General features: G+C 42.6%; 1 protein-coding gene across 1 annotated transcript in view; it reads left to right on the forward strand.

The window, feature by feature from the left end:
* Positions 1 to 12,924, forward strand: part of DHX15 (DEAH-box helicase 15) — a 57,607-nt gene that overhangs the window by 16,474 nt on the left and 28,209 nt on the right. Inside the window, exons 2-5 of the mRNA XM_054998819.1 lie at positions 897 to 1,233; positions 4,484 to 4,677; positions 7,147 to 7,306; positions 8,727 to 8,945. Of these exons, the coding sequence (XP_054854794.1) occupies positions 897 to 1,233; positions 4,484 to 4,677; positions 7,147 to 7,306; positions 8,727 to 8,945 (910 nt within the window). The remainder of the gene's footprint in view (positions 1 to 896; positions 1,234 to 4,483; positions 4,678 to 7,146; positions 7,307 to 8,726; positions 8,946 to 12,924) is intronic.

A 12,924-nucleotide genomic window follows, 5' to 3' on the forward strand; every position in this document is an offset into this window, starting at 1 on the left:
GTCAACTTATGGAAGTTCAGCATAATCATATACTTAATATTTCTAAAAATTGATATTCCAAAATAAGTGATGCCATCAGGGCAGTAAGGAAATTAGGGAGTAGTTAGGGTTAGAGGTTAACTTTTTGTTACAATAGTGACAACGAAGATTGCCACTACTGTAACACTTTTTTCATAGTTTTAATAAAATTCCAAGAAACTGTAGAGTTTAAGATTAGTCTATGTAGTAGTAATAATTAGAAGATACTGTAATTTTAAAATACAAAACCTGAAGGCTAAAAAAAATGTAACTATAGTATAAGAGAGTTTCATGGAACCAAGATCAAAGGAAAAGAAAATAGCTTTCACGGCTATTTTCTTTTACTTTGGGCTAAAAAAATGTGTCTGGCTCTTAAATTTTTGGCCTGGCTCCTAGAACCAAAGAAAGTTTGTCAAGGCCTACCATAAGGAGAAGTGAAGGAAGACTTCAACCACATTTGTGTCTATGGCTCTGTTTCATCATGTGATGTGGATGATTCATTTGCCAAATGCAGTTGGAACCATGTCTGCTTCTGTTAGAAATACTGCCTATGCTATAGATAGTGTAGTAGAACCATCATTAAATTCTGCCTGAGTGGGCAGAACTAGAAGATCATTGTGCTATCTTGTTACAGCTGGCAAATGATTAGTCCCTGTGCCTTTCTCCTCCGAGCTGCTGTCTCCAAATGGGTCCTCTGAAAACACAAATTAGTTAAAAAAAAAAAAAAGTATTTGTTAACATGTCAGTTAACTTTATATTTTTCTTCACTCTGAGTGGGATACTAATCTGTTTAGAATAGCAGTATTTAAGCACAGTTATTATATATGGTGTTTTTTATGTATTACCTTTCCCCCCCCTGTATCCTGAAAACCATTTAGGAAGGATCGGGATCGTGAACGGGAACGTGATGACCGCTCCAAAGACCGAGACCGAGATCGAGATCGTGAGAGGGAACGAGATAAAGAAAAGGATTTACGCCCTTCAACCAATTCTGCACTCATTGCTGGCGTTGGGTTGCCATCTTTAAAGCCAGCTGTGCTTCCGCAGGGTATAAATCCGTTTACAAACCTACCACACACACCTCGTTATTACGAGATCTTAAAGAAACGGCTTCAGCTCCCTGTCTGGGAATACAAGGAAAGGTTTACTGATATCTTGATTCGGCACCAGTCTTTTGTACTTGTGGGTGAGACAGGCTCTGGTAAAACAACACAGGTGAGTGCCCCCCCCCCCTTATGATAATTTGTAACTATTTTGTGTAATATGTGTTAACCATTTTGAAGACTATGTGACATTATTCATTGTGTATCAGCAATATTTCAGGGTCCTTAAAGAAATTCCTTGTGCACTGACACGTTGCAGATCTCACCCTTTTGAGCGAGATCTGTTAAATGAACCTTTCAGTTGCTTAATGACGAGAAAATGATGTACCGAAATTTCTCTTTTCTCCCCCACCCTGCCTGTCACTGCAGGGTCTGTTACCTCTTCATAAGAAGTTAAGTGACGTTGAATTACTCAGTACAAGTGTGTTAATCTACAAATAAGTGATATTCTGGTTGCTTTCTTGAATGTAGTATTTAGAATAATTTTTTTGAAAAATCTGCTGTCATTATTTGCATTCCAAATCTAGTTTGTTGATAGCAGTTGAATTACTTTACTGTAGCCCCCTGAAAATACAAAATGAGAAACATGTATTACATATGCAGATAGCAGTCTCAGTTGTAACACTAGGGGATTTAGTTCTGTTGGCGGCATTGAGTCAAACTGATACTGGTATGCCGAATATGCTGCTCTCAAAAGCTGCAGGTGCAGGGAACAGTGTGCTCTGGGAGTTCATGGAAAGGATAAAATATTGTAAATGTTGCACTGAAATGGACTTGTATCACTAGAAAATATTGTAGTACACTTGCTCTTAGTTCGCATTCTGCATATATCTTCTCATGTCATCAGCTTTACAGCAGTCATTCATCCTACAGGTGTCAATAAGATTGCTCACAGAAGTGAAGTATGTGTGGCTCCTGGGTCCTATGTAATCGATGTCAAAAGGCAGATATTTCAAAAGTTCTTTCCTGAACTACGATCAAAAATCCTTGTATGCAGCCAGACAAATGCTCCACCATGTTACTAGGTATCAATATGGAGCAAAGGGAGGAATTCAGCGATAATAATAATTATTATTATTTATTCAATTTGTAGCCCGCCCTCCCCACAAGCGGGCTCAGGGCAGGTTACAGCAGTAGATAAAATTACAGGAAATAGGCAATAAAATCACAATAATAATAATAACCACAATAACAGCAGCACTTAATACTGCTTCTAGACTGATTAGTGCCCCACCCAGAGCAGTGAACAAGGCAGTGTATTATTATCCCTACAATGCAGCTGGGGAGCTGGGACTGAGAGGAGTGGCTTGCCCAAAGGCCACCTACTGAGCTTATGGCACTAGTGGGATTTGAACCAGGAGAGTGCTGATTCACAGCCCAGCCACTCAACCACTGTGCCATAGCAGCTGTCCAAAGAGGGGGAAAGTATGACATAGTAGAAACATTATGTTCCTGTAAAAGGCCATGCCAACATGTTGGACATCTGCAGTATAGTAGGATCCTAGGACTATTTGAATACATACAGATGTCAAATATATTAATTTTCTGGATGCTGAGCAGGGTTCAGAGAATCCTGGCTTCCCGCTCTTCTGTAGTAAGTAAATAAAGAGATGTCTCCTACATTCCCTTTATATTCAAGGCCAGTTTGTCTTGAGCAGGTGCCCATTTCTCTGTGGTTGAAAAGATTGCTTCTTTATTCTCAGCATCGCAACAACTTTCGTAAGAGCATAACGAAAGCCCTGCTGGATCAGGCCAGTGCTCCATTCAGGCCCAGCATCTTCTCTCATTCAGTGGCCAACCAGCTGCTCTGCACAGGCCACAAACAAGGGTACAGAGGCCAAGGCCTTCCCCCGATGTTGCTCTGTAAAGTCAGGATTTATGGGGTTACTGCTTCTGGATGTGGAGGCTTCCTTATTTTTTCAGCTGATTAATGAAACATTTTAATTACTTGAACCTTCATGGTCCCTTCCCCCAGATGGTTTCATGTAAGGCTGTTTGTAGTGGTTACTTGAAGCTTTTCAGTTTTAGCACGTTACTGTTGTTCTTGGGAGTGATAAAATATAGCTCAAGGTGTTGTCAGACTTAACATAGCAAAAGTTGTATGAAATTATAGACCTTTGATTTTGGTGGTTGTAAGTTCTTTTCTCTGGCGGTCCTAAGGAGGGTGTTGGCCTTAAATAAAATCTGGTGTCTTTTTTCCTGCACCTCCTTTTTGTTTGTGTGTTTCCATGGATGGCAGTCCCTGGCATTGCAGATAGTTGTTTAAAGTCTGATTCATGAAACTAGTCTGCAGAATTTAATTTGGATGTTAAAAAATAATGTACACGTGCTGGTGGATTTTTTTCACTATTATGTAAGAAACTCATTTTGTATGTGGATTTTCATTTTTATATCCTTTATTAATATATGCACAAGACATGTTATTGATTAATGGAGTTACAAATTATGAATGCTTTATAATGGATTTAGACTTTCTTTGAACTGTCACTTTAAACTATGAGATAATTCACACAGAGTGCACAACCATGTTTTGGTGTTGTATGAATGACCCCTTGCGTGGTCTGAGTTAGTGGCATTTGTTTGCATACAGCTTTTATAGGTTTTTGTTTTGTTTTGGTAGGTTTGGTTCCTGTGTAGCCCTCTTTTTCAGTCAGTTTATATCCAGATCAGCAAGTTGTTGATTGTGCTCCCTTCCAAACCAGGATTACAAGTGATAATTTGAATCTGATTTGCAAACCTGGTACGGAGGAGTGTAAACTATAGCTTGTTGGCTTCTATGTAGTTTTAAACGTTGGCTCGCATTGAAGTTGAAATCACTGACTTGTAGCATGCGACGGAAGCAGAGTGCGTGTGAGCAAAGGCCTCCTTCGTATAGTGCCAAACCATAGTCTGAAAATAGGTCTAGTCATCCCTATGTCAGAGCAATATAAATAATTATCTTCCATATTTAAAGCCATAGGTTAATCAACTTACTTTGGGACTAAATATTTTTAGACATTAGCCATATACTTGCAGGAGTATTGTGGTGGCTCCTAATTCCACTGAGCAATGTCTGAAGCCTCCCTCCAACTTAAGTGTGGAAGATGGATCCTTGGAGGATAATTGGATCCACCCCTTGTACATGGCTATTTTAAAGCACATTTAATTTGCATTTAATTGGCATTTTAAACTCTTTCCTTAGCCTCCATGTATTGCTAGTGAAGTATAGGTGTGTACTTGTGCGTATTTATGTATCCCCTCCCCCATTGTTCAGTTGAAGCTCCTTGAATTAAGGTCCTGTCGGTCTTTACTAACTAAGTAAATTCCATCCCTCTTGTTTTTGTGTATAAACGATCTAATGAGACCTTATTTCCCATTGATAGATCCCTCAGTGGTGTGTTGACTACATGCGATCACTGCCGGGGCCGAAGAGAGGTGTGGCGTGTACCCAGCCTAGGAGAGTTGCCGCGATGAGCGTTGCACAGCGGGTCGCTGATGAGATGGATGTGATGTTGGGCCAAGAAGTAGGTTACTCCATTCGATTTGAAGACTGCAGTAGTGCAAAAACTATTCTCAAGTAAGTGCTCGGTCTCATGCTCCAAACAGAAGAGGTTGCCAGCTTTAGGAAAAGTTTTATATTCCATGGCCAGCTGGTGAAGAGAGTTCCTCTCCCAAGATTATCTGGAGGATATGTCAGCTTTTTAAGAGACTTGGATATTCATATGCCCTTCCCCTTCAGTGCAGAGAGAAGGCAATAAGCTTGCTGGGCTGTGTGCTATTCTTTTCAACACCCGTTTGTCTCTAGAAAGGAAAGGAACTCTGAGTAGTCCAGTACATAACACATCAGATGAATGTGGAGGGGAAGGGTGACTGAACATCCAAGACTCATGTTAAGTTGAAACTTCTTTCTTACTCTTATTTGAAACAAAGTATAGTTTGCTGATCATTGTGCCTTAATTTTTTTTCCTACTTGGGACAGTGTCTTGTCTAGACATATCGTTAATTATAGTACTAATCAAAGCATCCTTGTAAGTCCCCTTTTTATTCCATTCAGGTGCTTCAGCCAACTAGAGTTATTTTCTGTTGTCCAGGAGTTTGTAAGGAGTTTGCCTGAAGCAAACATAAATGCAAACATAGCTGTAATATGTACCTATCGTGCAATCAGTTGAGCCGATGCTGCTGTTGATCTCTAGCATAGGCTTCTGCCAATAGGACTATACGAGGGGAGAACCCATGAGGACACGATAGAGGGGAAATTCTGTTGTTCCCTCCGGTGCTTGGGTACAGATAACGAAGTGTAAAAGATATACATAGGCATACCACGTCACTTCTAAGCAATTCATGTGTGTTTCAGAAATGGCTTTTCCTGGGGGAGGGCACTGCTGCCAGATATAAGTGATAGCAATTGTATTTCACCAGTATTGTAAGCTCTTATCTGGCTGCCCACTCACTGCCAGGCTCAATTCAAAGTGCTGCTTGTTACCTAAATACTTGTACACAGTCTCGGACCAAAGAACCAGAAAGACCCCTGTCTCCCACAAGAAGCCACCAGTTAAGGTAGTCATTGTAGGCCCTACTCCAAGCGTCCCCACTTCTGGAGGCTAGATGGATTTGTAGAGTTAGAAGGTCTCAGTCATAGCACCCAAGCTGTGGAATACCCTCAATAAAGAATTAAGTTGTATGAGAGCCAGTTTGGTGTAGTGATTAAGAGTGCAGGACTCTGATCTGGAGAACCAGGTTTGATTCCCCACTCCTCCACTTGAAGCCAGCTGGATGACCTTGGGCTAGTCACAGCTCTCTGGAGCTCTCTCAGCCCCACTCACCTCACAGGGTGTTTTGTTGTGGGGATAATAATGGCATACTTTGTAAACCACTCTGAGTGGGCATTAAGTTGTCCTGAAGGGCGGTATATAAATTGGTTGTTGTTGTTGTTGCTATACAGTAATGTCCTGGGTGTCTTAGTTGTCAACAGTTTGTGAAATATTGGACTACAGGAACATGGTACATTCTATGATCCATAAATTCAAGGAAAATGTCCAGTCTGTCACAAGGCGCAGCTGACTGATGAGGTAGGGCAGAGCTGCCTTATGAGGCCTCTGTCTCTGCCACCCCCGCCCCAGCATACCCGGATGCCCAGGAAAGCCCTGTCCTCCTTCCCCTCCTCTGGGGAGGCAAATCCTGCCCCCCCCCAGCCAAGCGGCTGTTGCCACAGCTGGGGAGTGCCGCATTGCCCCCCCCCCCAGTCAGAATGAAGTGGCGGACACCAGAGTTGGGATATAAAGGGCCATTTTATTGAATAACGACAACATAACTTGCAACCACAGCAAAGGCCTAACTAGCAGTACAGGTACAGGTCAGGGTCATTCTTGGACCTCTGCCCTGACCTGTCTGGGCAAGCCACCATCTGCCCTGAGTGCAAGCCATCCCTCGTATGGCTGTGCCCCATCCTGGCCAGGCAATGTGGTTCCCCCCTTAAAGCTCCACCCCCCTGGCCGCAAAGTGGGGGAAGGACTGGCGTGTCCAGGGGTTTCCCACCAGAGCATCTGTCCCCGCCACTGGGCTGCAAAGCAGCCAGCCGCTCCTGACAGACTCTAGTTCCCCACCAATGGGGATATGCCATGGGTGCTCACCGACCCACTGCTTTTCCTCAACTTCTCACCTGCTATTAAAGGGATAAGCAAGAGGATTCCTCTGGTCCTGGGCACCCTTAGTTGGTGCAGTTGGTGGGATGCCAGTACCTGTTGGCTCTTTGCTTGTCGTGCAGGGGGATCTGGACGAGACTCACATCTTGCAGCCCAGCCAGAGAAAACAGGAGGTGGGTGCAAAGGAGACTGGGCTTCCCCTAGCAGTGGAGCTCTTGCCAGTGAGCACATCTTGTGTGGTGGGAACCTGTCTGTTAACTCATGACTAAAAACATCAACTTTTGCAAGGGAAATGGAAGGAATATGACTGGTGGAGAAAGCTGAGAATAATCTTTGAGCGATGTAAGGGAGGAAGCAAAGCATTTATACTACATCTGAAATTAAAATATTTGTTTCCTCGTCAGGTACATGACTGATGGTATGCTGCTGCGTGAAGCTATGAATGACCCTTTGCTGGAACGTTACGGAGTAATAATTCTTGACGAAGCCCATGAAAGAACCTTGGCTACTGATATTTTGATGGGAGTTTTGAAAGAGGTTGTAAGGCAGAGATCTGATTTAAAGGTCAGTGATATATATCCTATGTAGAATGTCATCAGAATCCATCTATAGAGAATGTTCTCAAGATCAGTTTTCAAACTTTTAATAAGATTTTTTAAAGTTTGTATGTGTGGCTGAAATTGTCCATAATGGAAGCTTTACAATTCATAAAGTAACTTAAGTTTGTCATCTTTTAGTATCTACTCCTTATCAGATGTGTATACCACAATCTCATTAATGTTTATCCAGAAGTAAGTCCTGTTGAGGTCAGCAAGATTATTTTAAAAGGTATTTCTTGCCTGCCTTTCTCCCAAGTGGATCCAAGGTATTGTTAAACAATCAGTTAAAAACCATTAACTATAAAAACGTCAACAGTAGATAAAACTGATCCCTTCAGCCAAAACTGTAGTGGAGGAAGCTCAGAATGCTTGCCTAAATTTTGCAGAACTTTCCCAAAAAAACCCACAAAGAAACCAAAAATAGCAGAGCCAGGACAGTGTCAAGCTATTCCACCACATGGGGGCCTCCACTGAAAAGGCCCCTTGACGCAAGCGCTAGCCATTTTCAGTGTGGTGTCCTTTAGTAGATCTTGTTCAACAGAGCACTGCTGCCACAGGGAGGCATAATGGGTGGGATCAGTGCAAAATGTCCTCTTCCTCTTCAGCTCAAGCAGAAATACAAGAGAGGGGCTGCCATGGCCTCTTGTGCTTGGTCAAACCTATCATATCATTGCTTGCATTTCTGAGCAAGGTCGCGTGCAGCCAGTTTCTGGGCAGGATAGGTAAGAAGGTGTGCAAGCACAACTGCACTAAGAGCTAAACTGCAAGAGATGAATTACACGAGGACGCTCACATGAAGGGAGTCGCAATGTGAACCGGGAAGCCAAGTTTTATTGGAAGGCTCTGTCAATTTTCCCCGCTAGAGAGCCAGCAAAGATCACTCCTCAGAGGGTTTGTTTATTTCCTCTTCGCCTTGTAGAAGGGGGGTGAAACTGACAGAGCCTTCTGGAGGTGAAGAGGAAATAAACCCTCTGAGGAGCATCTTTGCTAGCTCTGTAGAGTGGAGAATTTGACAGAGCCTTCCAATAAAACTTGGCTCCTCGGTTATTGTTGCAACTCCCTTCACGTGAGCGTCCTCGTGTAATTTGTCTCTTGTAGTTTAGCTCTAAGTCTGTGTGTTTCCATTTGTGCATTGCTGGATCCAGGTCTTCAGCACATGTATTGTGGGAGACAGTGCCCAGTAAGCCACCTTCAGCTTCTTCGAAGGACAGGGTATACATGTTTTAAATAAAACGTCTAGGTTCTACTTGCCTAGAAGACAATGTGACAGTGAACAGTGTTGGATTTTATCTTTTAAAATTGTATTTTACTCTAGGATTTGTGTATAAAGTTAGAGTTAATTTGAACTTGCAAATAATGCTTTGGATTTTTCTTCTTTATTGCAGGTTATAGTTATGAGTGCTACTCTAGATGCCGGCAAGTTTCAAATTTATTTTGATAACTGTCCTCTCCTCACTATCCCTGGCCGTACACATCCTGTGGAGATCTTTTATACTCCGGAACCCGAGAGAGATTACCTTGAGGCAGCTATTCGTACTGTAATCCAGATACATATGTGTGAAGAGGAGGAAGGAGACCTTCTTCTCTTCCTTACTGGCCAAGAGGTATTTTTCACATTCCTCATAAGCTGTAGTCTCACATAGGAGGATTTTGTAGCATATTTTGAGTGTGTTTTCTTATGAGCTCTCTGTTCTTATAGCAGAGTTTGATTTTAAAAACGACATCCATTGATAGATACCAAATCGATTAACAGTCAGGGTACATTACAAATAGAACTGCTCACATCTCAGAGAGAATGTGCTTTCTGACAAAAAACAGTCGGGGCCTGTCTGTCATCTCACTTAAGTTCTGTTTTGTATCTTGCTGGATAGATTTGGCTGCAGGGCATATGAATTTTGTATAATTTTGCATCTGGCTTCTGTTCTGCAGTTGTAGGACTTGCTAGGAACAGGTGCTTTCTACTTGATTTGAAGTATTGTAGTTCATCTCGAGTCTTGGAGGAAAGACTGGTAGCTTCAGAGTAGTTGCTGGGTTTGTTGGATTCAGGGGATGTTTGTGGGCAATGGTGGAAGTGCCCATTTTTTATTAAGTTGGGCCTTTCATTGCATCGTGACACATCTGCATAAGGGCCTGTGCACGTGTGCCTTCAGTCATTTGATTTAGCAGTGCAGAACCCCCCTAGTCTGTCATGGGTTAAGGGAACTGGAACATTGTATGACAGCGTATTATCTTCAGGTAACGTCTAGTGGACACATGGAGAAATGGTGCAGTGGGTTCGTTCACGTGACGTCTGAGCCTGGCGGCTGTCTTTTGTACTCTTTCCATGGGAAAGGAACTAGAAGGAATAAATAGCTAGTCCAGTATCTCACACTGTTCATCTCAGGATTGCAATTACAGTCTTTGGAGATGCTATTAGTACTGCCCTCTGGTATAAGAGGCAGGAAGTATAAGAGAATAGTTATCCCGGGGGGGGGGGGAGGTGTCACATATTCATTGCGCCCATCCTCTTCTCCTGTTACCATATCCTGAGGAGGCTTAGAGTTGCAGATACAGCTGCAGAAGAAACTTTACTCTGGTGGAGCTGGTCCTTTCAAGTTAGAGGTGGTATCTGTATATGGGAGGACGGACAGAATAGTTTTCCTGTATTGGAACCAAAGCACTGGCTGTGTGAGTTGCTGGATCCGCCCCCCCCCCCCAGTGATTCCTGATTTAATTGGGTTGTGTTCAGCATGCAGCAGATATGAAATTGCATCATCTATTAATTTCTTGCTGTTCCCAGATGAGCCATTGGTTCAAGGAAGTGCATATGCATAAGCATGCCTTTCTGGAAGAATGTCTGAGAAACTAACCTTTTTCTTTCCTGCATCAAGTGGTTTGAGGTTATCCCAGCTCACTTAGCTGTGTGACTGTAGAAAGCAGCCCTCGGGGTCAACACACAGTGTTTTACTTCTAGTGCCTTATAGAGGATTGTGAGAATGAAGCTGTTCCCGCAATCTGGGTGTACAAGAAAATACCTTGTTTTTGTGCAACCTGCTGGGTTTTGAATGAACAGAGAGAATTGCCCTTGTATGTGGGTAATAATAATAAACCACCTTGTAATTACCTTCTTCCTATGTAGGGAAAACTAGTTTTTCCACTTCAAAAATTAAATGTGAAATTGCCTCATTAGTCAAACAGTGTGTGGAGGAAGGGGGCAAGGAGAGAGAGAGAGACCTTCTGAAACATAGTTTAAAGCACATCACAATTTCCCCTATGTGACAAGCAGTAGGATAAGGAAAAATAAAAATCCTGTGCCATCTCCTACAGAGAAGACAAAGGGGAGACCTGAAGAATCAATCCCCTTGCGGGGGAAAACACATGAAGAAAACGAATTGGCCATTCAGTCGATGTGCTTCTCCTTGACGTAAACCACGAGAGAGATGAAAATGTTGCTAAGGCTTCTGCTGTCACTTTAAATTGCTTACCAAATGACTCTCCTTCCATACTGCACCCTGGTGTACTCATTACAACTAGATGCATAAGCAAACCATTTCAGATGCCTGAATGTTCAGTTGCATCTTCTGATTTTAAACTTTCAGATGAGACACCTGTACTCCTAGCACACAGTAGTTCCTAAATTTGGTGGAACTAATGTTTTCTGACAGTTGACTAATGTTTTCTGCTGCAGCTGAAGACAAAAAGTACTTGATGGGTATATTGAAGTATCTGTATAAACATTAACTGTGTTTTCATCCTTGATGGAGCTGGAGCCGAGGAATTGCACGTAGACTGCTTGGCAATTTATTCTCCATAGACTTTATGATTGATTAGAGGTTAGAAGAAGCTAATTACGGTTATAAAAAGTAACCTCTAGCCCAGGGTTTCTTAATCTTTTTATCATATCGTGAACCACTTTTCTTTATAAATCACGACATTATTTTATAGCTGCTACATTGGAAGGTACCTGAAAAGCTTCTGGATGAAAAATTGGCTGCTTCTGCACTCTGATACATTTATACTATGAACTCTAACCAAAAGACTAAACACACAAGAAAGGGGGGGGGGCGAATACACATTTAGATAGCATGTGACTGCGGCTAAGTTTCCCTTGATCTGTGTTACTGAGAAGTCTTCCTGTCAAGATGCTTTTATTCAAGTCTGATACTTGATTATAACAATGGTGTGGCAGGCCACTGGAATTTCTGCATGGCAGTCGGAACACAAGGTGGTTGTGGGATGGATGTGTTCGTCACAATTTTATGGAGACTCTTAGACCACAGTTTGAAACTTTAGTTTCTCTGATTGTAATTGATTCTGTTATCTCTTGTGAGCTAGATTTCTGAGGCAGCGTTCTGTACTTGGATATTGACATACAAATATCAAATGCACAAATGTTGTATCTCTTGTCAAAGTTAAGTTTGTGAATGTTTACATGTGTGGTCAGCAGTTTGTCCTTTAAAATATTTCAAATTGGGGACAATTGCCAGACCCTGCTTCAGTGTGTTTTAAGAAGCAAATTTATATATGTCTCCATTGCATCTCTCATGTATGTCTATACACAGATATTTGTACCTGAGTACAAACCATTGTGTCAGAAGCCACCCTGGGTTGTCCTGTAGAGTAGTCTGTACTGGCAGATATCAGGACACTGAATAAAAACTTTAAAAATGAGGCTGTGGACTGGCTTCCAGAGCTCTCCAATCAAGGAACTCTTTTTTTCACCTTTTTCTAGAGGGCAGCCCTGACCTTTGTATGTGTGAAAGTAAGCTGCTTCAAATTCAGTGGGACTTACTTCAGAGTAAATATGCATAGGAGTGTTATGCTGTTCTTGGATTGGGTCCTGTAATCAAGTGAGCAGAAGGCTGTTGGGGTGGCTGATCTCTCCTCTCTGGGATACCAAAAAAGTGCTTCTGTGGATCGGGGGACCTTTGGGGGAACAGGCAGCTGCATTGCGAGGGAGGGGGCAGAAGTGCCCCTCCGCTCCTCCTGCTGCTGGAGTTTCTTCAGTTGGCTCCAGAAGTCTTCTTGGGTTGGCAGGATGGGAGCATAAGTGCTCCTTTCCAGTCTCTGGCCCCGTCGCCATTTGTGAGGTTTTTCGCCTCTTCTTGGTCTGGGCTTCTTGCATCCCTTGGTTGTGTGGGCAGGTTGGAACTTTTGGGTTACTGTCATTTCAGGGCTGGGAAAAATAGTTGAAGAACATTTTTTAAAAAACCAAACATGCAGGTGATCGGGTTGCTGGAATTTTCCTAGGTTTGATTTCTATAACGATGGCATTGAAGCCTCCAGGAAAAGGAAATGCCGGATGAGCTGGTCAGCTGAGTCTCCCATTAAAGGCGGCACTTGGGAAGCAAAATACTTCTCCATCCATTTTCCTTAGGGAGCCAACACTTCAGTTCTTTGGTGTGCCCAGAAGAAACAAATACCTTAAGAGTCTGTCACTGTCGCTTAGCAACCCTTCCTTGGAAGCAGAGAAATCCCTATATAGTTGCATTAGTGGCCTTGTTTCCCCCTCTCTCTGGTGGAAGAAAGCTCCTTGTTCACAGTCACACTTGCTATTCTAACAGTGGCTTTGCTCTTTTCTCAAGCAGAAATGGCAGGGCCCCG

The sequence above is a fragment of the Eublepharis macularius genome, chromosome 15 (assembly GCF_028583425.1).
Source record: "Eublepharis macularius isolate TG4126 chromosome 15, MPM_Emac_v1.0, whole genome shotgun sequence".
Taxonomy (NCBI): domain Eukaryota; kingdom Metazoa; phylum Chordata; class Lepidosauria; order Squamata; family Eublepharidae; genus Eublepharis; species Eublepharis macularius.